Source organism: Bos mutus, chromosome 26 (assembly GCF_027580195.1).
Source record: "Bos mutus isolate GX-2022 chromosome 26, NWIPB_WYAK_1.1, whole genome shotgun sequence".
NCBI lineage: Eukaryota > Metazoa > Chordata > Mammalia > Artiodactyla > Bovidae > Bos > Bos mutus.
The window spans coordinates 28,934,625-28,962,500 of NC_091642.1; the positions used below are offsets into that span (position 1 = coordinate 28,934,625).

Below are 27,876 nucleotides of genomic sequence, written 5' to 3' on the forward strand. Positions count from 1 at the left end.
GGGTGAAGAGTTCATAAATGAGGATGCCTGCCTCCTTCAACCCTAGCAAGGCTTTTTTTTTTCCCCCTCTGTTTGAAGGGAAGAATCAGGCTTTAGAAACAGAATGTAGACAAGCTCTTGTACTTTTCCTTGCCTGCTGTTTCTTTACTGTACCTGTGCTTTTAGAGGGTTGAGAGTGAGGGGTGTTGTATGGCAGGCAGCAAGTGTCTGGAGAGACTTACTCCTACTCACCATTCCCTGCTGTTTTAAATCTAAGCTCACATCTCTTTTCTAAGAGTAGTAAACTTCACACAAAGCTCAGACGAGAGAAGGGACTTCTCTGCTGACAAAAAAGCAGGTATGGTTTTAGGAAAGGAGCGGTCGAACCTTTTTTGTGTGTGTATATGTAGAAGTAGGACAGGTTGATGGGGAGAAGACAAAAGGAACATCAAATACTTGTAGCCGCTGAACCCCTCCTTTATATTCCCCATCACACAGGGGAGATAGGTACAGTGGCAGTGGCTATGGTGGGCACAGAAGCAGGACTGAGTTTATAGCCTTGGGTGAAAGAGTATAAGGCAGCGGTTAAATTATTTTATGCTTAATATTTATTGGCAAAAATGTCTTTAAAGCTGTACTGTTTAACTAGGACTTAGCAGTCAATCTCATGATTGAGATTGCTTGGGTTTTGGCACTCTCTCCCCTCATTAAAGATTACAAGGCAAAAAGGGGACCTTTTCAGTAAATGTTGTCACAGTTAAGAGAGGACAGAGCATGTTGCACTCTTATTTGAATATTTAGAACAGTTAAGGGCTTTTTTTTCCTTCATGAGCTCTTTTTTTATCCAGAACTAAAGCAGTAAGTTCTATAGTATGTCTGTTGATCATTTAGATTCGAAAGATGTCCTTCTTAGCTGTAATGTTTGAAACAGATATGCAGCTAAAACTTGGTGACTTGAAACGCTAGCAGCCTGGGGTGAGAAGGGACGCTCAATAAACTGAGGAAATTTGATGGGGAAATCAGCATACAGGTGTAAATTTGGAACACTGAAATGTCCATTTTATAGTCAGATTTCTGAGCTTTTAATTGCTATTTAAGAAGTAAAAAGTAGATTTTTTATAACCTTCTGTAGACAGATAAGCAGACATGTACTTGAGAAGGTCAGTGTTTTCTTCAACTACACCTGCTCTGCCTGCTTTTAAAAATTTTCTAGTAGCTGTGATATACTCATTCTAGCCCTGTTTGGATTTCTTTAGATCTAGTCTACTTTCATTTAACTTTATTGATTATGCTTTGATTATCTTATCAATGCCTTTTTTTTTTTCTTTTTTTTAAAGCCTTGATAAATTTGTTGAAGTTCCTTATGTCAAATGAGACTGTACTTTTGGCAAAGCACAACATTTTTACATTAGCTCTTATGGTGAGTAGCAAAAAAACACGTTTATTTTTCTGAAGCTATACTCTAGGGCAAAAATGGGCTGGTTTGAGACAGGAGCTGGTGTTCTAAGGATTAAACTATAGGAGGATACCAGGCCTTTATTTTCCCTTTGGATCAGAATCTCCCTACTAGTGCTTCCACTTTCACCTGTGTCTTTGGAGAACCTGGGCTCTTTCATGAAATAATGGTAACACACACTCTTATATAATATTCCCACCACACAGATATAAGAGGTGTAAATTAATTTCAAGGGGATTGATAATATGGAAAGGTAGAAAATAATTAGAAAGTGATGAGTTTTCAGTAATTATTACTTTAATGTAATTTATTGAATGGTAAGTTTTATAGAAAAGTTAATTTTTAATAATGATTTTGTTTAATAACCAGCTAACAAAATTGCTGAAAATTTAACTGCTCTTGAAAGACAGTAAGAGCTGGCTATATAGCACACTACTGATAATACCCTTCTGAGTCTTCATAGTATGATGTCTATATATGGGCTTTTGCTTCTTTTTTAGATTGTGAACCTATTTAATATGTTTATCACATATGGAGATACATTCCTGCCCACCCCCAGCAGTTATGATGAACTCTACTATGAGATTATCCGCATGCACCAGAGCTTTGACAACCTCTACTCTATGGGTAAGCTGTCTTCTTTTTATTTTTTCTCTCCCGATCAGCTGTGATTTTTGGTCTATGAAAGGAAAAGACTCCAAAAGATTCTCCCCTAGTTGCTTGGTGCCCTTACTTGGCACAGAACTATAGTAGTCTCCTTTTCTCAGGCAATAAGAAAGTATATGTGGACTTCCTCGCCTTCAGGAACTCAAAATTCATCTCAGTAGAAGGCTGGTTAGCATCCCTGTAGCCCTTTCTTGATGTTTGTGAAAGAGAGAAAATAGGGAGGCTTGTAGATTTAGTGAATGCCAGTGAGATGGGTGTGAGAGTGGGTGGGAGTTGACAGCAGCAAATAGAAGAGCTTGGATCCCAAAGGAACATTGTGTGATTTGAAAAGGTACAAGGTTTTAAGGATTTTTAATGTACCTATGTATTTTTAGCATAACTTAGAAGAGGAAGTGGGCATTAGATAAAAATCTTTTTTGCAAAAACCTTTTGGTGATTGGCTTGCCTAAAATTTACTCTGCAGCCACATGAGTATTCCTTACTTCTATAAGAGGTCATGTATCCCTGTAAGTTTGAGTGAAGAGTCTAATCAAACCTACCTAAGTTTAAAGGTCAAGAAAGATTTCTTTAGATTTCCCAGAAATAGTAAGCCACTCAATAAAGTTGTCTATTAAAAAGCTCCAACTTATTAGGGATGTGATCAGTATATAATAAACTGCATTCTTTTTTTTTTTGGCCATGCTGAGGCATATGGGATCTTAGTTCCCTGACCAGGGATGGAACCCACACCCCCTGCAGTGGAAGCATGGAGTCTTAACCACTGGACCCCCAGGGAAGTCCCAAACTGCACTTTTTTAAAGGATACAATTTTTGATAAGTTTTGGCATGTGTATATATACATGAAGGTGTCATTAAATCAAGATAATGTACATATCCTCCCCCTCTCCCCAAATTTCCTTGTGTCCCTCTATGTCACTTTTACCACCTCTGTCCCTTATCCCTAGGCAACCCCTGATCTGCTTTCTGTCACTATTGATTAGTTTATTGATCCCTATTGTTGGGACTATTTATGAAAAGTTCATCTTCTGCTTGGGACTCCTGTATGTATCATGAGTAAAGTAGAGGGGATTTGGAATACATGGAGAAAGAGTAGAAGCAAACAGTGGAAAGGATTGCCTAGGAGGAATTTTTTTTTTTTATTTCCCTGCTCTCTCATCATCAGTGTAATAGCTTTAGCATCAGGTCAGCTCCCCTCAGAATAAGAGGTTCCCATTGTCATATCAAGTCACACGTCTTTTTTTTTTTTTTTGAGCTAGGAAGTCTTCCATGAGAACCCTCTAGCAAACTTCCCATTGGCAGAATGTTCTCAGTGTACCCTGGTGTGGTTTGCATCTACCTGGCTTTTACCAGTATCCTTGTTTTCAAGAATATAGAATTTTCCAAGGGTGAAGAGCTGCCCCAGAGGCTTTAACACCCATTAATGGATGAATAAAGAGGTCTTTCAGTGAGGAAAGGAAGGAGAGTTGGAGTGGGGGAGGTGTTTTATAGATGTCTGGCTTACCTGCACAGTTGAGCCATGTACACAGTCAAATGAGATCAACGTTTACAGCTATAGCAACAAGAGAAGAAAGGATATCTGGGAATGCTCAGATGTACTAAGAAAGTACAAAGAGGAAAGTGAATTTTACTAAATGAAACACAACAAATAGCAGGAGGTGGCATGTTTCAGTACTCTCCATTTTGTGTAAAGTATAATGAAACTTCAGGTGGAAAAAAATGTATTTTTTAGTCAGGTTTTTTGAAGTATAATTTACATATATGATATAATGCACCATTTTTAATGTACTGTTCTGAATTTCAGCAAATGCATATAGAAGTATAATTATCACAGAAAATCAAGATTTAGAAGAGTTTTACCATCTCAAAAACTTCCCTCTTCTCTGTACTCCTGTAAGATCAACTCCTCCACCTATTGCTTTGAGATCAGCTCCTAGTCACTTTCTAGCAACCACTGATCTATTCCTTGTCCCCATGATTTTGCCTTTTCTAAAAAAGTATATAGATGACATCATACCGTTTTTTGAGTCTGGCTTCTTTTTTTTTTTTTTTAAATTTTATTGTATTTTTAAACTTTACATAATTGTATTAGTTTTGCCAAATATCAAAATGAATCCGCCACAGGTATACATGTGTTCCCCATCCTGAACCCTCCTCCCTCCTCCCTCCCCATACCATCCCATACTGGATGCTTGGGGCTAGTGCACTGGGAGTCTGGCTTCTTATACATAGTAATTTGTTTGAAGTTATCCATGTTGATGCAGGTATCAGTAGTTTGTTCCTTTTTATTATGGGGTAATATTCCATTGTGGGAATATGCTAGTTTAACTTATCCATTTATCAGTGGAAGGACATTTAGAAAGTTTCCAGTTTTTAGGGATTGTAAATAAAACCTCTGTAAACATTTTTGTACACAGATTTATGTGAACACAAGTTTTGTTTTCACTTGGTACCTTCCCGAGCATATGGAGCATTATTACAATAGCTGTTTTAATGTCCTTTCCCACTAACTGCATCATCTCTCTTCATGTCTAGGTCTGTTTTATTGACTGATTTTTCTCCTGCTTTTGGGTTATGTTTTTCTGGCTTCTTTGGGTTTTTAAAATTAATTAATTAGGCTGCATTGGGTCTTAGTTGTGGCATGCAGGATCTTCGTTGCATCATGTGGGGTCTTTGGTTGCAGCACATGGGCTCTCTAGTGGGATCTGAGTTCTCTGACCTGGGATTGAACCTGTGTCCCCTGCACTGCAAGGTGGATTCTTTTTGAAAAATTTTTATTGAAACAGTTGATTTACAATGTTGTATCAGTTTCAGATATAGAGCAAAGTGATTTGTGTGTGTGTGTGTGTATATACATATGTGTATTCTTTTTTAGATTCTTTTCAACTATAGGTTATTACAAAATATTGAGTATAGTTCTGCAAGGTGTTTTCTTAACCACTGGACCACCAGGAAGTCCCTTTCCTACTTCTTGAATGCTGGTAATTTTTAAATTGGATTTTGAACATTGTGATGTTAATGTTGTAAGGTTTGATTTTATTATGTTCCTTTATATAATGTTAGACTTTATTCTGGAATGCAGTTATGTTGTATGGAATCTGTTTCATCCTTTTAGGATTTGCTTTTAAGGGTTATTAAATTGGGTTAAGAGCAACTTTTATTATAGGCTAATTTGGCCAGATTACTAATGCAGTACCCATCTGAAGATTCTTCCTGATAATTCATATTTCGATAGGTTTTTCTACTCTTACTGGTGGAAATTCAAATTATTTTGCTTGTAGAGCCTTCCATGAGCTCCACAATTTCTTCTCTTTTCCAGTGGTTCTTTACCCCCAGGCTTGAGTAGTTTTCTCTTTTTTATGTGTAGATCAGTGCTCAGCAAAAGATGTAAGAGGACCCCTCTACAAACTTATAGAATACCCTGTTAAAATCCCTCCTCTACAGTGCTCTATGCCACAAATTCTAGGTGCCTTGTCCTGTCCAGTTGCTAATCTCTGTGTCTTTGATTTAGCAAGCTTCTGGATTCTGTTTAAGTTCCTCCTGTCTGCCCTGTAGGTTGGAAACTTTTTCACACAGTAAGCTGGGATAATTCTAGGGCTCACCTTGTTTGTTTTCCATCTTAAAGGATCACAGTTCTGTATACCCATTGTCTAATGTCTGAAAGCTATTGTTTCTTATATTTTGTTCAGTTTTTTATTGCTTAAGGTAGAAGGGTTAATTATGTCTTGTTACTTCATCATGGCTAGAAGAAGGAGACTCTTGATAAAGACACATTTAATATTCCTACAGCAGTGATATCCACTGATGAGGAAGGACCTTGACATAAGCTACCCTGAACCGTAAATGATACCATATTTTGAACTGTTTTTTTCCTTTTAGAAAAAGATAATTACCAGTACTAAAGAAAAAACAAGGTACAAATTTTTTTATTTAATACAATCTCTCCTTTCTAGTATGAGCACTATTTTCATATGGGCGTCCCAGGTGGCGCTAGTGGTAAAGAACCCACCTGTTAATGCAGGAGATGTAAGGGATGTGGGTTCGATCCCTGGGTTGAAAAAATCCTCTGAAAAAGGGCAGGGCAACCTATTCAAGTATTCTTGCCTGGAGAATCCCATGGACAGAGGAGCTTGGTGGGCTACTGTCCATAGGGGTCACAAAGAGTCAGACACCACTGAAGCGACTTAGCATGCATGCACATATTAGTCTACTTTATGCATAGTTTTACATAATTGTGATCATGTTATCCTATTTTTTTTTTAAGCTATTATAGAACATTTTTTTTTTTTTTGGTAGTTTTCTTAAGTTTCTTTCTCTCTCCACCCTCTCTTTTTTTGCATAGTATGGATACTGTTTATTTAACCATTCTTTCCTTTCATGAAAATTATGGTTGTTTCCAGTTTTTGCTATTACTTTAAGTCTCTTTTTTAAATGGCTGCATGGTATGCTGTTTTGGTGTATCATACTTTGTACTACCTAAATGATAAACTTAGCTTGAGGCGTTTGGGTGTTTTGAGATAATTTTGTGTTTAAATTTGGGAACTTAGAAAAGAATGTAAAAGCCAATGGCTTGGAAAGCTTGTTTCCCTTGGAAATGTAGTGATGAGGTCATCTGGGTGCCTGTTCACTAAGGAACAGATGTGACAGGATGTTAACAGAGAAATAATCCGTGAACAGAGTTGAATACCTCTCTGAGGAAAGGGGAGTAAAATTCAGCTCAATTCCACAAATACTAGATCTTGACCATCAGAGAATTTATGGTTTAGTGGAGGGTCTAGTGGAAAACGGATATATCTAAACAGTTTTTGCAACTGAGTTGAAAAAAATATGTCTGACCTGCTTGAAACAGTTTTGTTCATTCATGAATAAATTTGTGCATACACTTAATGAATCCCTGAGTTGAGACTGAAAAGCTCTAACTTGAAACTGAGTTCCCCTGCACTAAATCTTGTAAATTAGGAAAGCAGCACTCTGATAATGTTTTATTAAGGCTTCCATCTTCTCTTTCGTAAAATTGCATGAATTTATAAAAATGAAATATTGCTGAAATAGATGCAGAGTAGCCAGATGAGTTTTCTTTCCCTATTACAGTTATATGCCCTCCCTCTAGTACAGCTGCTGCTGCTACTACTCTTGCTAGAGCAGTACTGGTCAGGAGTTGGTAGTGATGGTACCTATGCAGATTGGTTATACGTTTTTTAATGTTAGGCTCTGATTAACTAACTAACTGACTTTCTCCTCCGAGAAGGTCTTAAGTATATTCTTGCATTTGTTTGGAAGACAGTCTATTTAATGAATAATAGCTAATATTAATACTTATGTAACAATTACTATGTGCCAGGTACTGATCTAAGGCTTTATATATATAACTTACTTGATTTTCATAATAATCCTTTCATGTAAGTATTGCTGTTTTTCTCTAGTAAGTGGCAAAGGCTAGACTTGGACACCAACAGTTGGTTTCAGAGTTCACACTCTTAACCACTCAGTGTATCAAGTACAGGCTGTAGGACCATTCCCTCCAGGTTTAAATTCTAGCCCCCTTACTTACAGTTCTGTGAATAAACTTGATTGATTAATTGTCTCCTCTGAGTCTCATATGTATGCTGTATTGTATATATTCTTTGTCCAGTTTCTGGCACATAGTAGACTCTCTACATGTTTAGTTCATATTCGTTATTCACTCATTAAAAACATATGCTTGGAGCGCCCACTGTATCCTTGTTCTTTCCAGAAACACTTGTGCTGGTTTGTCTCTTTTCTGAAAGAGTATAGGTACTATAATGTGTGGCCCTGAAGCTCATAGCTGACAGAGAATATGCATGTGTGTGTGCTAAATTGCTTCAGTTGTGTCTGACTCTGTGACCCTGTGGGCCATAGCTCGCCTGGCTCCTCTGTTCATGGGATTCTCCAGGCAAGAATATTGTAGTGGGTTCTAGAGTATCTTCCTGACCCAGGGATCAAACCCAAGTCTCCTGCATTGGCAGGCGGGTTCTATACAACTAGCACCACCTGGGAACTATATTTCCATCATCCCTTCTGTGAGTAAGGGTGTGAGAGACTTTGGTCAGAGAAGGGAAGACCATTCCAGTTGATTCATGTTGCAGGTTACACAGTTAAGGCAAGGGAGCTAAAGCAGGTTACTCTGATTGAAACATGACCATCCTCTGTCTGACAAGATTATTTATCCTATTTGACCCAGTTCAGACCTTTAGGAGAAAGATATACTGTATGTGAAACAGGAAGGGACACTTACTCAGCTGGCCAATTCCACTAAATCGGCCCCAGCTATTAGGGAAATGATTAATGTGGCAATCAGGTTACCCTCACATCACCACCCCAGTGTAGATTTTAACTGAATGCAAAAACTAAGTATGGAAACATTTTAGCGGAGAGTGGAGAGAGGGAAACCCAAGGCAGAGGAGTAGAATATTTTGATAGAAAGTGAAAGAAAGAGGAAAAAAATTGCGGGAAAGATAGTTGAGAATAAGCCCTTATTTTTTTCCTCTAGATTAGGATGTCTTAAATAGAAGATTGGCACAGACTGCGTTTGGTTTTTCCAATAGTGATATTCTTCATTGTGTCTTCGCTCATATTTCTTTAATACCAGTGGTCTGACACATCTTTGTTCTTTCCTTTTTTACAGTCCTGAGGCTTTCTACCAATGCAGGCCAGTGGAAAGAAGCAGCTAGCAAGGTGACTCACGCGTTGGTTAATATCAGGTAAGAAGTGAGGATTTATCTCTTTCAGAGTTCTGTGGTTAATCCTGAGGTTTATTGTACCTTTCTAAGTGAAATATATTGAACATCAGTACTATTTTAAGCCCCGATGTCTGTAGGAGTGGAAGAAGTTTTCATATTTGATCAAGAAAAGCAGGAATGCATGTGACTTTCATTTTGTCATATTGAAATAGCTCACAGAATTTGCTCGTTTATGAATTTTCTTACCAGGAGATAGTTGCAAACCCTTTTCAGGCCTCTTTGTTGCCAAAGTGGTTTCTGTGTATAAGCCATCTGAAAGCTTTTCTCTGGAAATTTTTTTCTGCCTTTCTCCATGAGTTGAATGAATGACTCATGGGATCTGGAACTTCTGACGTTTTGCTTTACATGGCTATTTCTATTTGTGGTAAACAGAGCCAAATGGAGCTCATGGGGCTAAGTCATTTTAGGTTCCTTATGAAACAGCATGGCAATTACAGAGTGCTGTATGTATTGGATAAAATTGAGTCAGACATGGAGTTGGTTTAGGGTCTTGAGAAAATAGCACACACTCACAGGAGAGAGCTGTTTGTAAATGGAGAGAATGTGCTTTCAGTGTCATGAAACCTAAAGCTGACTTGTGTTATTCTGGCTCCCTTTGTGCCTATCATTTTTTATTTTCTCAGCAGTTATTATATGGCTCTTGCAAACAATTAAAAAATTAACATTGAGTAGAAGAGGCAAACCCAACAGATGGGGAAACTTGATTTAGTTCCAGATATAAGTTTTGCCAGATATTCCCAGTAATAGTAATGCACATTTACAACTTGGTATAGATTCTGATTTGTGACAGAGCTGAGATTCAATATTTATTTCTATATCTTTCTTTTCTTGCCACCCCTTTCTTTTAAGGTAAAATGTCCTGTCCCTGCAGTGACTTACTAGTATTTGACAAGTCTGGGAACAAAAGAAAAAGTGTGAAATGTGTGTTTTGGGAGGGCAGGGGTGAGGGAGCAGGCGGGTGAGATGTGCTAACAAGATTGCATTGAGGGTATTGAAGGTTGATCTGCCTTACCTAACCCCCAGAGACATTTTGCAGCAAACATAGTTTTATAAATCTCACAACTTCATGTATATTTGCATCTAGCAAATAAGCCAGATTCTGTAGTAAATCCTTATGATAAATGTGACTTTCTATAGGAATCAGGAATTACAAACTGCCTTCTCCTAAAGAGCCCTTTGTGACCGAAGGACAGTATGACAAATGTGGGTGTTTGAAAGAAACACCAGATTCTGGACTATAGAATGAAGTGCATATGGGTATAATTTATGTTGTGTTTATTTATTCATGTATTTACTTAGGGTTTTCAGGCAGTGTCTTTTCATCTGGGGCTTGTTTCCTTGATCACAGTCTTTTATGCTTGCTTTAATCTCCTGCATTGTTGCTTTTTCTTTCGGTGGCTTTTGGTTTGGCTGCTGTCCTTATTCTTCCTAGGGGCCATCAAACAGCTGATTTAAACTACTGACCTGTCCTTTTTCTGAATACCCCAGAAAGGACTGGCTTGGGCTTAGAGCAGATGCCTATAACCATGACACGGTTCTCTTTGTAAGTTAGGCCTATACCTTCATTTTCATTCCTCAAACTTCTTGATGAACTTGCTGCAGACAGTAATTATATCATCTTCACTGTTGCTAATGAATTAGACTTGGAATATATGTAGAAAACATCAAAAGATCCAGTCAGTTTTTTCAAGAGATTACTGGAAGGATGTTTTAGAATATCACTTACCACACTACCACCAGATCAGGGGAATATATTGGTGATGCTAAGCCTGCAGAAGTTTACTTTTTTATTTTTTAAAATTTATTTTCATTTAGTAAGGGCTAAACTAGGTACTGCTCTTTCAAAAATTGCTGTCTTTTTCAGTCGTCAAACCCTATAGAGTATACTTTTTAACTAGTGAGGAAACTAAATCTTGAAGATATTTGAATTGCAAAATGTCCCACAATTCTTGTGTGTCAAATCCGAGAATTAATCATAGTTTTCTAATTCCAAATCCAGGGCTCTTTCTTTTATATTGTAATGCCTCCTTTTTTAGTGTTACTATGGAGGTAAACAGAAAATTCGGTATGATGTATTGAAAGGAGCTTGAGCATGGAAATTTGAGTTAGAGAAACCAGGTTTTTAATTTTTGTCTCTACCACTTAATGTGTGACCTTGAGCAACTTACTTAGCTTCTCTGGACCTCTTTCTACTAGCTATAAAATGGAGGTCATGAGGATATCAGTTGTTTTATAGAGAAGCGGTTGTGAGAATTATGTATGTTATAGTACTTAGAAAACTATAAAATACTGGTTATTTCATTTAGCATAATATCTTTACAGTTCATCGCCGATGTAGCACTTGTCAGAATTTCCTTCCTTTTTAGACTGAGTAATATTCCAAGTATATAGGTGCCACATTTTGTTTATCCATCATCCACTGATGAGATCCCAAGTGAATTGCTTCCACCTTTTGGTTGTTGTGTTTTTGGCTATCTGTACATGGGTGTACAAATATCTCTTCAGTTCCTGCTTTTGCTTCTTTTGCAAATATACTCAGAAGTAGAATTGGTGGGTTGCGTGGTAAGCCTGTGTTTAATGGATAGATGCAAAGAGTTGACTCCCTGGAAAAGACCCTGATGCTGGGAAAGATTGAGGGCAAGAGGAGAAGGGGGCAACAGAGGATGAGATGGTTGAATGGCATCATCAACTCAATGGACGTGAGTTTGAGCAAACTCTGGGAGTTGATGATAGACAAAGAGGGCTGGCATGCTGCAGTCCACGGGGGTCGCAAAGAGTTGGAAACGACTGAGCATCTATCTGAACAATAACCATATTTAACGGGGCTTCCCAGGTGGTGCTAGTGGTAAAGAATCCAAATGCCAATGCAGGAGACACAAGAAATGCTGGTTGAATCCTTGGGTCTGGAAGATCCCCTAGGGTAGGAAGTGGCAAGCACTACAGTATTCTTGCCTGGAAAATTCCATGGACGGAACAGTCTGGTGGGCTAGAGTCCATGTGGCACCCAGAATCAGATATGATTGAGCAACTGGACACACCTCAGTTCAGTCGCTCAGTCATGTCTGACTCTTTGTGACCCCATGGACTGCAGCATGCCAGGGTTTCCTGTCCATCACCAACTCCTGGAGCTTATTCAAACTCATGTCCATCGAGTCAGTGATGGCATCCAACCATCTCATCCTCTGTTGTCCCCTTCTCCTGCCTTCAGTCTTTCTCAGAATCAGGGTCTTTTCCAATCAGTCAGTTCTTTGCATCAGGTGGACAAAGTATTGGAGCTTCAGCTTCAGCATCAGTCTTTCCAGTGAATATTGAGGACTGATTTCCTTTAGGATTGACTGGTTTGATCTCATTGCAGTCCAAGGGACTCTGAGGAGTCTTCTCCAACACCACAGTGCAAAAGCATTAATTCTTCAGCACTCAGCTTTCTTTATGGTCCAACTTTCACATCCATACGTGACTGCTGGAGAAACCATAGCTTTGACTCAGCGGACTTATGTTGGCAAAGTAATGTCTCTGCTTTTTAATATGCTGTCTAGGTTGGTCATAGCTTTTTTTCCAAGGAGCAAGCATCTTTTAATTTCATGGCTGCAATCACCATCTGGAGTGATTTTGGAGCCCCAGAAAATAAAGTCTGTCACTGTTTCCATTGTTTCCCCATCTATTTGCTATGAAATGATGGGACTGGATGCCATGATCTCAGTTTTTTGAAAATTGAGTTTTAAGCCAGCTCCTTCTCTCTCCTCTTTCACTTTCATGAAGAGGCTCTTCAGTTACTCTTCGCTTTCTGCCATGAGGGTGGTGTTATCTGTGTATCTGAGGTTATTGGTATTGCTCCCGACAATCTTGATTCCAGCTTGTGCTTCATCCAGCCCAGCATTTTGCTTGATATACTCTGCATATAAGTTTAATAAGCAGGGGGACAATATACATCCTGTCATACTCCTTTCCCAGTTTGGAACCAGTCCATTGTTCCATGTGCAGTTCTGACTGTTTCTTCATGACATGCATACAGATTTCTCAGGAGGCAGGTAAAGTGAAAGTGAAAGTCATAGCCGACTCTTTGCCACCCCATGAACTATACAGTCCAGGATTCAAATTCTCCAGGCCATATACTGGAGTGGGTAGCCTTTCCCTTCTCCAGGGGATCTTCCCAACCCAGGGATCAAATCCAGGTCTCCCACATTGCAGGCAGATTCTTTACCAGCTGAGCCACAAGGGAAGCCCAAGAACACTGGAGTGGGTAGCGTGTCCCTTCTCCAGTGGATCTTCCCAACCCAGGAATCGAACCAGGGTCACTTGCATTGTGGGCAGATTCTTTACCAACTGAGCTATCAGGGAAGTCCTAGGTAAAGTGGACTGATATTCCCATCTCTTTAAGAATTTTTCACAGTTTGTTGTGATCCACGTAGTCCAAGGCTTTGGCATAGTCAATAAAGCAGAAATAGATGTTTATCTGGAACTCTCTTGCTTTTCTTATGATCCGACGGATGTTGGCAGTTTGATCTCTGGTTCCTCTGCCTTTTCTAAATCCAGCTTGAACATCTCAAAGTTCTCAGTTCACGTACTGTTGAAGCCTCGCTTGGAGAATTTTCAACACTACTTTGCTAGCATGTGAGATGAGTGCCATTGTGCAGTAGTTTGAACATTATTTGGCATTGCCTTTCTTTGGGATTGGAATGAAAAGTGACCTTTTCCAGTCCTGTGGCCACTGCTGAGTTTTCCAAATTTGCTAGCATATTGAATGTAGTACTTTCACAGCATCATCTTTTAGGATTTGAAATAGCTCAACTGGAGTTCCATCACCTCCATTAGCCTTATTTGTAGTGATGCTCCTTAAAGCTCATTTGACTTCACACTCCAGGATGTCTGGTTCTAGGTGAGTGATCACACAATGGTGGTTATCTGAGTCATGAAGATCTTTTTTGTATAATTCTTCTGTGTTTTCTTGCCACGTCTTCATAATATCTTTTGCTTCTGTTATGTCCATACTCCCCATGTTGTTCTTTCACTCACCTTCTGGCTGAATCCCCATCTGGAACGCGGAGGCTCGTCAAGCCTACTAATTATGCCTGGGCTTCTAAGATCTATCCAGGAGGCCTTAGTGTCTCCTCTCCTTCGGGAGAATAGGAGGACACCTGTGGCCTACATAGGTGACGTAAATTCCTTATTTTGGAATTGTATTAGCTTTCCACATAAACCAAGTTATTCAGCCTCTTTTCTCCACTGAATTTCCTACTGAGCTATCCTTATTCTATTACTCTTTATATCTCTAATTAATATTTAATTAAAGCTATTGTATCCAGTTCGCCGAAGCCGTCTCTCCTTCGAATTTCCCTGGATCCACCGGGGCTGGACCCCGGCATCCATACCATTTCTGTCCTTTATTGTGCCCATCTTTGCATGAAATTTTCCCTTGGTATCTCTAATTTTCTTGAAGAGATCTCTAGTCTTTCCCATTCTGTTGTTTTCCTGTATTTCTTTGCATTGATCGCTGAGGAAGGCTTTCTTATCTCTCCTTGCTATTCTTTGGAACTCTGCATTCAAATGGGTATATCTTTCCTTTTCTCCTTTGCCTTTAGCTTCTCTTCTTTTCTCAGCTATTTGTAAGGCCTCATCAGAAAACCATTTTGCCTTTTTGCATTTCTTTTTTTTGAGGATGTTCTTTATCTTCAGGATGGTCTTGCAGGTCATCATATAACCGTTCAACTTCTTCAGCGCTACTGGTTGGGGCATAAACTTAGATTACTGTGATACTGAATGAAAACAAACAGATCATTCTGTTATTTTTGAGAGTGCGCCCAAGTATTGCATTTCAGACTCTTTTGTTGACTATGATGGCTACTCCATTTCTTCTAAGAGATTCTTGCCCACAGTAGTAGGTATAATGGTCATCTGAATTTAATTTGCCCATTCCAGTCCATTTTAGTTCACTGATGCCTAAAATGTCGGTGTTCACTCTTGCCGTCTCCTGTTTGACCACTTCCAATGTACCTTGATTCATGGACCTAACATTCCAGGTTCCTATACAATATTGTTTTTTACAGCATCGGACTTTACTTCCATCATCAGTCACATTCACAACCGGGGACTGTTTTGCTTTGGCCCAGCCTCTTCATTCTTTCTGGAGTTATTTCTCCACTCTTCTTCAGTAGCATATTGGACACCTACCGACCTGGGAAGTTCATCTTTCAGTATCATACCTTTTTGCCTTTTCATACTGTTCATGGGGTTCTCAAGGCAAGAATATTGAAGTGGTTTGCCATTCCCTTCTCTAGTAAACCATGTTTTGTCAGAACTCTCCATTATGACCTGTCCTTGGGTGGCCTTACCCAGCATGGTTCATAGTTTCATTGAGTTAGACAAGGCTGTGGTCCATGTGGTCGGTTTGGTTAGTTTTCTGTGATTGTGGTTTTCATTTTGTCGGCCTTCTGATGGATAAGGATAAGAGGATTATGGAAGCTTCCAGATGAGAACAACTGACTGTTGGGGAAACTGGGTCTTGTTCTGATGGGCGGGACCATGCTCTGAAAATCTTTCATCCAATTTTCTGTTGATTGGTGGGGCTGTGTTCCCTTTCAGTTGTTTGGCCTGAGGCCAAACTATGGTAGGGGTAATGAAGGTAATGGCCCCTCCTTCAGAAGAACTTGTGCACACACTGTTGTATTCAGTGCCCCTGACTCTGCAGCAGGCCACTGTCGACCCATGCCTCTGCCAGAGACTCTTGGACACTGACAGTCACCTATGGCTCAGTCTCTTGTGAGGACACTGTTCCTTTCTCCTGGCTCCTTGTATGCACAGGTTTTGTGTGTACCCTCCAAGAGTCTGTTTACCCAGTCCTGTGAAAGTTTTGTAATCAAATCCCACTGACCTCCAAAGTCAAATTCCCTAGGGGTTCTCAATCTCTTTGCTAGATCCCCAGGTTGGGAAATCTGTTGGAAATCTGTTCTTAACAGTGCGAGAATTTCTTTGGTGTAATTGTTCTGCAGTCTGCTTGGCAGGTCTGTGGTGGAACTAATGGCAACCTCCTCCAAGAGGGTTTATGCCGCACTCTGCGTGACGCAGGTCTGCTGCAGCCAGAGCCCCTGTCCCCGAGGCAGGCCACTACTGACCCATGCCTTTGCAGGAGACACTCAAACACTCAAAGGCAGGTCTGGCTCAGTCTCTGTGGGGCCTCTGGGTCCTGATGCGCAGAAGGTTTTGTTTGAGCCCTCTGAGCGTCTCTGGTGGGCGTGGAGCACACCTATGTTTAGTGTTTTGTGGAATTGCCATGCTGTTTTTCAGGGTTAGTATTTTGAGCATTGAGAATGTTTCCTATATGTGTCTTCATTTATCTCTTTTATATATGTTAATATGTTACCCTTAAAAGATGTTTTGCTTCTCTTTGTGGGTAGGCTTTGATGCTTTGAATAACAGTGGTCCAAGGAAGTATTCTTTTCTCTGAGGGCAAAAATGTGGTATGCCTAAGAAGTCTGCATTCCTACTGTTGTCGTGTTCAGTCGCTCAGTCCTGTCTGGCTCTTTGTGATCCCATGGGCTGCAGCATGCTAGGTTTCCCTGTCCTTCACTGTCTCCCAGAATTTGTTCAGATTTATGTCCATTGAGTCAGTGATGCTATCCAACCATTTCATCCTCTGTCGTCCCCTTCTCCTCCTGCCCTCAATCTTTTCCAGTATCAGGGTCTTTTATAGTGAGTCAGCTTTTCACATCAGGTGGCCAAAGTATTGGAATTTCAGTTTTAGCATCAGTCCTTTGCTGTACAATATTGTTCTTTACAGCATCAGACTTTACTTTCATCACCAGACACAGCCACATCTGTGCATCGTTTTTGCTTTGGGTCAGCCTCTTAATTATTTATGGAGCTATTTCTCCACTCTTCCCCAGTAGCATACTGGACATCATCTGACCTGGGGAGCTCCTCTTCCGGTGTATCTTTTGCCTTTTTATACTGTTCATGGGGTTCTTGAGGCAGGAATACTGGAGTGGTTCGTCATTCCCTCCTCCAGTGGACATTTTGTTAGAACTCTCTGTTATGACCTGTCCATCTTGGGATGCCCTGCACAGCATGGCTCACAGCTTCATTGAAGAAGGGGGAGATTATACAGCACAGAGAGGCCAGAAACACAGGATATATGACACTATTAGGCAATGGCACCCCACTCCAGTACTCTTGCCTGAAAAATCCCATGGACGGAGGAGCCTGGTGGGCTGCAGTCCATGGGGTCGCTAAGAGTCGGACACGACTGAGCTACTTCACTTTCACTTTTCACTTTCATGCATTGGAGAAGGAAATGGCAACCCACTCCAGTGTTCTTGCCTGGAGAATCCCAGGGACGGGGGAGCCTGGTGGGCTGCCGTCTGTGGGGTCACACAGAGTCGGACATGACTGAAGTGACTTAGCAGCAGCAGCAACACCTGGAAAGGATATTTTTTAAATCTGGCTGCACCTCAAGGCATACAGAACCTCCCCAACCAGTGATTGAAGCCACGGAGTCTTAACTACTAGACCACTGGGGAAGCCCCTGAAAAGAATTCTAAGGCAGAGTGAATAAACTTAGCCACCTCTTCTCTAGTATGTTCTTTGATAATCATGGGAAGGGATTAGGTTGCATGTGAAATTTTCAGACACCTAACAGCTGGAAGAGCCTCTGAGACTGGTTTGCCAGTTGATGACAGATACAAGTTATGTCTTTGGGATCTTCTGGAATGTACTGCATATAATGGCAACCCTAACAGTATCTCACCAGCAAATGAGAAGCTGCAGGAAGACTGCAGACCTTTTTTTTTTTTTGAGTTTAGATTGTGACTGAAAATTAAAAATCCTTCCACTTTCTTGGAGGCCTAAATTTGCTCAAGTGTCAGTCTGTTTGCTTTTCACTTGTCTTTCATGGCTTAGTCATGCTAGTTCTTTAATTATCAAAGTTATTTGTGTTTAAACAATTTGTCTCTCTCTTCCTGTTTGATCCTTCAGAGATTCTTAAAATGCAGCTGCTTAGAAACTGCTATTTTTATTGAAACACCTGATGTCATTAATATACAGGGCCTTATGTTTGTTCCTTCCCCTCTAGGGATGTTGCATTGCTTTGCCACAAGGAAAATAAAATAGTATGTCTCCACCTTTAAAATTCCATTTGGTATAATTGTTACTTTAAGCTGCCTTCACAGATCTGCTGATCCACAAAGGAAAAATATGGGACTATGTGCAAGGCTAGAAGGAAAGCATTCTGAGGGACTATGTGCAGGGCTAGAAGGAAAGCATTTGATACTTTTGCTTGGACACTTCTATGCTAAGTATTTCCTGCCACCACTGAGCAGGCTCCCTCAGTGAGGCCTTGTACTTTAGGGAAGATGTCTGCTGACTTTCAAACTTTCAATTAGTCAAAGGAGAAAAAGAAAAATGTTAGACTGAAATCTGACCTTCATCTAACCAAACAACTTTCAAGGTAAGTAATTTGAAGCCCTTAATGAATCTCTTCATGTTAACATCTTAATGCTTTTCACTTAATGAGCATTTTATTAGCACCAAGTTCACATCCTATTCTCTGGTTGCTCACAGAAATAGAGACTGAATCACTGCAGATGGGCTTTTCTCCTGATGTGTGATTTTCTTAAGGTGGATAAAGTTTGAACTCTGTGATTAATATATTAATTTTTCCCTTTATCTGAAATACATTAAGCCAAAGTTTAGTTGGTCTTTGAGAATGACTTTTTAGATATTGCTGGGGTTAGTGACAAGCTTGTGGTTTGGAATGAGAATTAAGTGCATTTCTTTGTAAGTCTCTTTTAACTGTTCTCCTGGTGAGTTTGCCTGCAGTCCTCTGTTTGCTCCAGTGGTCTTTTTGTTCCGATGCTGAGGTGTACTCTCCCCTCCTGCTTAGTGCTTATGTAGCTGTATTCTTTCATCCTAAAAAATTCTCCCTCAAAAAAAAAAAAAAAAAAATAGAATGCTTTAAATGTGCACTCTGCTGGGGACTCTAAGGAAAAGAAATTCAGCAGCCTCTGTCTAAGGGGGTTCATTGAGAATAATACCCTTTGGAGTGGGCTATGTACAGAATTCTGAATGTCATAGAGAGGGAGGTGTGGAACACCCTCAGGCAGTAATCAGGGAGGGTACATTCACTATTGATGGCCACAGAGTTAGGATTGGAAAGGGAATGGAAGGTCTCAGCCAGGCAAAATTCCCCCGAATCCCTTTGCTCATGCACCTGTTTGGGCTGTAAAATTTGCCTCTTCGTCACAGCTCTCTTATCAGAATGCATACTGATGAGTTGAGAGGAAGAGCAGTTTGACACCAAGCACTTCAGCTGAAAGATGCAACCTAGTCTCAGTTCAGTTCAGTCGCTCAGTCCTGTCCGACTCTTTGCGACCCCATGAATTGCAGCATGCCAGGCCTCCCTGTCCATCACCAACTGCTGGAGTTCACTCAAACTCATGTCCATCTAGTTGGTGATGCCATCCAGCCATCTCATCCTCTGTCATCCCCTTTTCCTCCTGCCCCCAATCCCTCCCAGCATCATTCTAAAGGAGATCAGTCCTGGGTGTTCTCTGGAAGGAATGATGCTAAAGCAACCTAGTCTGCTGCTGCTAAGTCGCTTCAGTCGTGTCCAACTCTGTGCGACCCCATAGACGGCAGCCCACCAGGCTCCCCCGTCCCTGGGATTCTCCAGGCAAGAACCTTGGAGTGGGTTGCCATTTCCTTCTCCAGTGCATGAAAGTGAAAAGTGAAAGTGAAGTCTCTCAGTCACGTCCGACTTGTAGCGACCCCATGGACTGCAGCCTACCAGGCTCCTCCATCCATGGGATTTTCTAGGCAAGAGTACTGGAGTGGGTTGCCATTGCCTTCTCCGGCAACCAAGGAGCAGAAATTTTGGGCAGATGACTCCTGAGTAGCAAGGAGTACATCCAGTTGTCTACTCCAAAGTGACAGGCAGGCTCAAATTATTCCTGGGATCAGAACTTAACAGTAATGACCTTTCTTCTGTTAATCAGACCCTGCAGGTCTCATATTACAGAGGATGAAAAGTATTATGCAGATTAAAACAAAGCACCATAATGAGGCTGCTGCAATACTGTTTCCCCAGTCGCTGGGAACATTACATATTATTCTAATAGTTGCTGTTCCCCAATCTCTTAAGACTGTAGCAGCTAGAAATGAAAAACCAAACACTGAATCCCATGTGGTTTATTGTCTCTTTTGCCCTAATTTGGTTTATGCCGCAGAGAGGTTTTTGCATTAGGTCATATCTGAGCTTGGTCAACTGCAGTGCAGTAAAGAAGTCTTGGTTTAGGAGATGCAGATATATATAATGAAATATTAAGATTTTTAAAAATTGGGGCTGCTGTGATTTTAAAGTGTTACTTTAGCATATAAAACCCTTCCTTACTGCAACCTGACTTCTACTTTGCTTTTTTAAAAAAAATTGTGAGCAAATATTTGTAACATAACATTTACCATTTTTAACCCTTAAGTCTGCAGTTCTGTGGCATTAAGTACATTCACTCTGTTGTGCAACCATCACCTCCACCAACCATCTCCAGAGCATTTTCATCTTCCCCTACTGAAACTGTACTCATTAAGCAATAATTTCTCATTCCCTCCTCTTCCCAAGTCCTGGCAATCACCATTCTACTTTCTGTCTGCTCTAGAAACTTCATATAAGAGGAATTATACACTATTTGTCCTTTTGTGACTGGCTTTTTTACTTAGCATAATATCCACAAGGTTCTCCCATGTCATAGCATATATCAGAATGTCTTTCCTTGTTTTAAAGATAAAATTCAGTATTCCATCGTGTGTGTGTGTGTGTGTATTTATTTATTTCATTTTCTTTATGCATTTATCCATTGATAAATGGTTGCATCCTCCACCTTTTGGCTATTGTAAATAGTGCTGCTGTGAACATGGGTGTACAAATATTTGAGGATATGCTTTCACTTTTAGGGTATATACTGAGAAGTCGGATTGTTGGACCATATGGTAATTCTATTTTTAATACTTTGAGGAACCATCATAACCTTTTTCCACAGCAGCCATACCATTTTACATTTCCATCAGTGATAACACAAAGTTTCCAATTTCTCCACAGTCTTGCCAGCACTTGTTATTTTCTGTTTTTTAGAATCACAACCATCCCTGTAAGTGTGAAGTGTATCTCACTGTGATTTTTGATTTGCAATTCCCTGATAACTAGTAGTGTTGAATATCTTTTCATGTGCTTATTGGCCCAAATTTGTGTATCTTCCTTGGAGAAATGTCTAATCAAGTCCTTTGCAGGTTTTTAAATTGTGTTTTGTTGTTGTTGTTGAGTTTTAGAAATGCTTTATGTATTCTGGATACCAATATCCTGCCTTACGGTTTGCAAATACTTTCGCCCTTTCCACCTATTTTTTCTTTTGTTGTCAGTGCTTTTGGTGTTATATCCAAGAAATTGTTGCCAGTGCAAGTCATGAAGCTTTTTCCCTATGTTTCTTGAAGAGTATTATAGTTTCAGCTTTTACATTTAGCTATTTGATCCACTTTGAGTGACGTTTTTAACATAGTGTAAGGATAGAGTCCAACTTCGTTTTTTTTGGAGTTGGAGATCCAGTTTGCCCAGTACCTACTTTGTTCTTTTTGAGATAACCACAACTCTAATTTCTAAATTTGAATCAGGCTGAGTTTGGAACTTAACTGATAAGGTGTAAAAATGGAGACTTCACATTTTTTCTGCATGTCTTCATTCCTTTTGGTTTTTAAGTTTGCTATTCCTCTGCTTGATTAAGAACAGGGACTCTGGAGTTAGATTGTCTGACTTTAAGTCTGAGCTGTACTGCTTGCTTACTTTGAAGAAGTTATTTAACCACTTTTTGCTTGAGTTTCCACATCTGTAAAGTGAGGATAGTAATGGAACCTGTGTCATTGTTGAGATGATTAAATGACAGTATTGAAAAGCACTTAGAATAGTACCTGGTATATAGTCACTGCTATGTAATTGTTCATTATTATTATTATCTTTTTTAAAAATTGCTGTCCTGAATGTTCACATCTGGGGTCTTACCAGCCTTGGTTCTGATGATGCGCACAAGACTTCATTCTAATCAACCAAATACCTTCCATATGGAACTTTGTTCAGTTCCATTCACTCCCCTTCATGTGGACTTAGAAGGGACCAGAGATACAAAATGATATTATTTCAAACTTCCTTGGTGGTCCAGTGGCTAAGATTCTGGGCTCCTGATGCAGGGGGCATTGGTTCAATCACTGGTCAGGTAACTAAGATCTATCTGTCATGCTTCAAGTAGGGGCCAAAAAGAAAAAGAGAATATGAAAGGAAACTAACCAATGTGTTCATATCTCTGGTTGGAGAGATTATAGGTATTTAACATTTTTGTCTTTCTAATATTTTATTAAAAACAGCTGTGGATTTTTTTTTTTTTTTTTGATACATGCCCTTTCTTAGGCTAAGGAAGTTCCTTTCTATTTCTGTTAATAGTTTCTGGTTTTGTTTTGTGTGTGTGTGTTTGTGTGTGTGCTTGTTTTGTTTTACCTTGAGAGGGTGTTGGTTCTGTTTTTTTTTAACTTTATAAACTTTTTGTTTTGATTGGGATACAGCTGATTAACAGTGTTGTGGTAGTTTCAGGTGAATAGCGAAGGGACTCCCGCTATATATATACACGTATCCATTCTCCCTCAAACCCCCTCCCGTCTAGACTGGCACATAACATTGAGTAGAGTTCCGTGTGCTGTATAGTAGGTCTTTGTTGGTTATCCATTTTGAATATAGCAGTATATACATAACCTTCCCAAACTCCCTAAATTCCCTTTCCCCTGGCAAACATAAGTTCATTTTCTAAGTCTGTCTCTGTTTTGTAAGTTCATTTGTATCATTTCTTTTTAGATTTCACATGTAAGGGATGTCATACCATATTTCTCCTTATCTGTCTGACTTAACTTCACTCAGTGTGACACTCTCCAGACCCATCTGTGTTGCTACAAATGGCATTATTTCATTCTTTTTAATGGCTGAGTAATATTCTATTGTATATATATGTGTTACATCTTCTTTATCCATTCCTCTGTCAATGGACATTTAGGTTGCTTCCATGTCTTGGCTTTTGTAAACAGTGCTGCAATGAACATTGGGGTGTATGTATCCTTTCAGGTCATGTGTTTCTCCAGAACGTATGCCCAGGAGTGGGATTGCAGGGTCATATGACAGTTCTATTTTTAGTTTTTTAAGGAACCTCCATGCTGTTCTTCATAGTGGCTGTACCAATTTACATTCCCACCAATAGTGTAGGAGTGTTCCCTTTTCTCCTCAAGAGGGTGTTGGGTTTTGTCACTCTTTGTGCATCTGTTGAGATGGTCATGTGGTTTTTGCTTCTTATGCTATTGATATAGTTTAATTGATTTTCAGATATCAAACCAATCTTGTATTCCTAGGATAAATCTCACTTATGGCTCATGATTCTTTCTATATGTTGCTGGGTTCAGATTGCTTATATTTTTCTGAAGAATTTTTGTGTCCATATTCATAAGAGAAGCTGCTCTGTAGTGTTCTTTTCTTGTGATGCCTTTGGGCTTTGGAGGGAGTTATTTGTTTTTGTTTTAAATATTATCATATTTTTATTCATCTTACTTAGGGATGTCGCTTCATTGTGGTGGCAGTGAGGAGCAGGGGGAAAGAAACTTCAGTCATGCCTGCACAAAGGTTATGATATTGACTGAAGATGATGGTGAAAAGGTGTTTGCACTGGCTAAGGCCAGCCTGAGGTAAACTTTGGAAGCTAATTCGGGTGCTCAGAACTGTCCCCACATGTGTTCATGAGGAATCTGTCTTCTCTTGGCAGTTTTACCTCATCCAGGGATGTTTGGGGAAAAAATGTTGCCGGGTCCTGTCTGTGGTCCATGGCCTGGAGCAGAGAAATGCACACCAGGAGGACTGGGTCAGGTAGCAAGGCCTTGCTGCCCAGTGATCCCTATGCATCTGCTTACTCGACTGCTGGTTGTCCGGTGATGTCTTTGATTTTGATATCAGGGTAATGCTGGCCTCACAGAATGAGTTGGGGAAGTGATCCCGTCTCGTTTTTTTAAGACTTTGTGAAAAGTTAGTATAAATTCTTCTTTAAATCTTTGGTTCAGTTAATCAGTGAAGCCACCAGGGCCTGGGCTCTTTTTCACAGGTGGTTTTTCTGAAGTTGTAATTCATTGTCTTTGTTCGTTATCAGATCAGATCAGTTGCTCAGTCGTGTCCGACTCTTTGCGACCCCATGAATAGTAGCACGCCTGGCCTCCCTGTCCATCACCCAACTCCCGGAGTTCACTCAGACTCACGTCCATCGAGTCAGTGATGCCATCCAGCCATCTCATCCTCTGTCGTCCCCTTCTCCTCCTGCCCCCAATCCCTCCCAGCATCAGAGTCTTTTCCAATGAGTCAACTCTTCGCATAAGGTGGCCAGAGTACTGGAGTTTCAGCTTTAGCATCATTCCTTCCAAAGAAATCCCAGGGCTGATCTCCTTCAGAATGGACTGGTTGGATCTCCTTGCAGTCCAAGGGACTCTCAGGAGTCTTCTCCAACACCAAAGTTCAAAAGCATCAATTCTTCGGCACTCAGCCTTCTTCACAGTCCAACTCTCACATCCATACATGACCACAGGAAAAACCATAGCCTTGACTAGACGAACCTTTGTTCGTTGTTTGTTCGTTTGTTTGTTGGCAAAGTAATGTCTCTGCTTTTGAATATGCTATCTAGGTTGGTCATAACTTTCCTTCCAAGGAGTAAGCATCTTTTAATTTCATGGCTGCAGTCACCATCTGCAGTGATTTTGGATTCCAGAAAAATAGTCTGACACTGTTTCCACTGTTTCCCCATCTGTTTCCCATGAAGTGATGGGACCGGATGCCATGATCTTCGTTTTCTGAATGTTGAGCTTTAAGCCAACTTTTTCACTCTCCACTTTCACCTTCAAGAGGCTTTTTAGTTCCTCTTCACTTAGGTCTATTCAAATTGTCTATTTCTTGAGTCAGTTTTGGCAGTTTTTGTCTTCCTAGGAATCTGTTCATTTTGTCTAAGTGGTCTAATTTATTGACATAGAGTTGTTCATAGTGTTTCTTTATAATCTTTTTTTAATCTGTAAGGTAAGTAGTAATGTGCTGTCCTTTATATCTGATTCTACTAATTTGAATTTCCTCTTTTTTCTTTGTTAGTCTAGCTAAAATTTGTCAGTTTTGTTGATCTTTCAAAGGATCAGCTTTTGGTTTTATTGATTTTTTTTCTCTTTTGTTTTTCTATTCTGTATTTCATTCACTTCCATTCTTGGTGTTTTAAATTTTCTTCCTTCTTGCATTAAGCTTAGTTTTCTCTTCCATAAGACAAATCTCAATAAGTTTTAAATGGTAGAAATAATATGAAGTATATTCTCTGACCAAATCAAAATTGATGGGGAAATTTTGAAAGAGAATTTCAAAATGGGAACTTTAATAACTGAATAAATAATACTAATTAAACACTATGAATAGATTACATAGTAGATTAGGTAGAGATGAAGAATCTTGGTGAACTGGAATATAGGTTTAATTAATTACCAATATTGCAATAAAAAAAAAAAAGAAAGAAACTTGGTCGGAGAACATACTTTGTATGATTTCTGTCATTTTAAATTTATTGAGGTTTGTTTTATGGCCTAGTGTATGATGTATCCTGATGAATGTTTCATATGCACTTGAAGAAAACATAGTTTGTTATGGTTGTGGGTACTGTTCTATGTTAGATCTAATTGATTTATAATATTGTTCAAGTCTCCTATTTTGTATTAATCTTCTGCCTAGTTGTTCTCTTCATTATTAAAGAATGGGTATTGCAGTCTCCAATTTTTATTATTGAATTTTCTCTGCTTTCATTTCTTTCATGACATATCTTTTTTGCTCATTTTTTTTTTTAACTTTCAATCTGTTTATACCTTTAAATTTAAAATATGTCTCTAGTAGATGACATTTGTTGGATCTTATCTATTTTATCCAGTCTGATAATCTCCACCTTTTGATTGGATTGTTTATTACTTTCATATTTAATGCTGTTATTGATATAATTGGACTTATGTCTGCCATTTTATTTCTAGTTTTCTCTGTGTCCCAGGTCTTTTTTTTTTCTTCTGTACCTTAACTGCATTCTTTTGCATGAAGTAGACATTTTCTAATATAGCACTTTAATTTCTGTAATGATTTTTTCACTGTTCTTTAGTGGTTGCTCTAGGGCTTACCATATATATCCTATCAGAATTAGAAGTTGTTCAAGTTTATATATAAATTTGTGTGATATATGAATATTACTTAGGTAGCCCTTAAATAATGTATACATGCAATACTCCAGTACACTTTATTTGCCAAAATAACACACTAAAGGGAAGAATTTCACGTATTTCCTGAGAAAGGAGGAATTAGAAACAGGACCCTAATTTTGTCCACTTCTTCATATCTGGAGTTAGGACTAGGTGATAGTAGGGGAAAGTCTGTATTTAAACTTTATATGCGTACATTTCCTTTGTGAGAGATTTTTTTTCACATGTAAGTGGTAAATACAGCATTCTAGAACCTGCTCTATTCTTTGGTGAGCTAATAGCCCACAGCTATTTCTTTTTCTATACTCAAAATGTGAGTACTCAGAGCTTACTGGCTCTTAATGCCTGCATGTTGAGCCTTATAACTAGAAGTAAAGGTACAAAAGTAAGAGGACTAATTGGTGAAAACTTGTTTTGGAGGTATATGATTTCTGAGAGAAGGACACAGTACTTTGAGTGTATGAAAGAGTTCTTAGGTGTGTTCTTTTACATCAGGAGTCAGTGTTGGTTTGTGGAAAGTATTCTTGGCCTGTGCCCTGTCTTTTGCATCTCATTTTCTCCCAGCAGGGTAGGAACTGCTGATTGTGGCCTGTTTTTATTGGCTCAGATAATGAACAATCTGTGGAGTATGACTCCTAGGGAAAAGGAGTCAACTTTGAGCCCAACTCTCTGTCCTGAATCTGGAATGTGAAATAGAAGGATCTCTTTGGTGGGTGCATACTCTGGGAGTGTCAGTTAAGGCCTCCTAGGTATGGGGTCTCATTCTTTGTAAAGGCTACTATTTTATAGGAATGCGACAGCCAACTTGAGGAACCTCATAATTTTGAGTTAGTTGAGAAAGATCTTATCTATATCAGATAACCTTATTTTGAATGTTGTTTTGGAAAACGCTTAGACAATCTTTTGTCTTGTTAATTACGTTGATATTTTTCTCTTTCTTAATGAATTATGCCAAGTACTCACTTGAGCCTTTTGGAGATGGCTTGGAGGGACTGCCTTTGTGACTGAGCCTGTGATAATGGAGTAGCTGCTTTCTGGGGACTAAGGTAATTAAGAGTGCAGGTTCTTGAGGTGAGTTGGAAGGGCTTTCTTCTCAGCAGACAGTTGCAGATGAAATTGCTAAGAACACTGGAGGAGAAATGTATTTTTGGCAGTTTGCTCTAGAATGTTCTAGCCGTTGGTCCCAGTTGTTTGAGTGAATGGCCCCTATGTGGCAGGAGAGCAAATCATTTCACAACATTCTGTGTTTCTGTACATATGTATTTACAAAGCAAAGGCCTTTGTTTTGTCCCTGTCCCCACTGGTTATTAGTTAGATCTTCTATGTATAATTTTATGGTATGGTAAGAGACGTGAACCATGAAATTCCAGATGTTCAAGCTGGTTTTAGAAAAGGCAGAGTAACCAGAGATCAAATTGCCAACATCCACTGGATCATAAAAAAAGCAAGAGAGTTCCAGAAAAACATCTATTTCTGCTTTATTGACTATGCCAAAGCCTTTGACTGTGTGGATCACAATAAACTCTGGAAAATTCTGAAAGAGATGGGGATACCAGACCACCTGATCTGCCTCTTGAGAAACCTGTAGGCAGGTCAGGAAGCAACAGTTAGAACTGGACACGGAACAACAGACTGGTTCCAAATAGGAAAAGGAGTACGTCAAGGCTATATATCGTCACCCTGCTTATTTAACTTCTATACAGA

The 27,876-nt window shown here is 39.5% G+C and overlaps 1 protein-coding gene across 3 annotated transcripts in view; it reads left to right on the top strand.

Moving 5' to 3' along the window:
* ARMH3 (armadillo like helical domain containing 3) overlaps positions 1 to 27,876 on the top strand; it is a 181,447-nt gene that overhangs the window by 72,099 nt on the left and 81,472 nt on the right. For all 3 annotated transcript variants that reach the window (XM_005888075.2, XM_070363369.1, XM_070363368.1), the window contains 3 exons: positions 1,317 to 1,399; positions 1,936 to 2,062; positions 8,745 to 8,820. In XM_005888075.2, the coding sequence (XP_005888137.1) occupies positions 1,317 to 1,399; positions 1,936 to 2,062; positions 8,745 to 8,820 (286 nt within the window). The remainder of the gene's footprint in view (positions 1 to 1,316; positions 1,400 to 1,935; positions 2,063 to 8,744; positions 8,821 to 27,876) is intronic.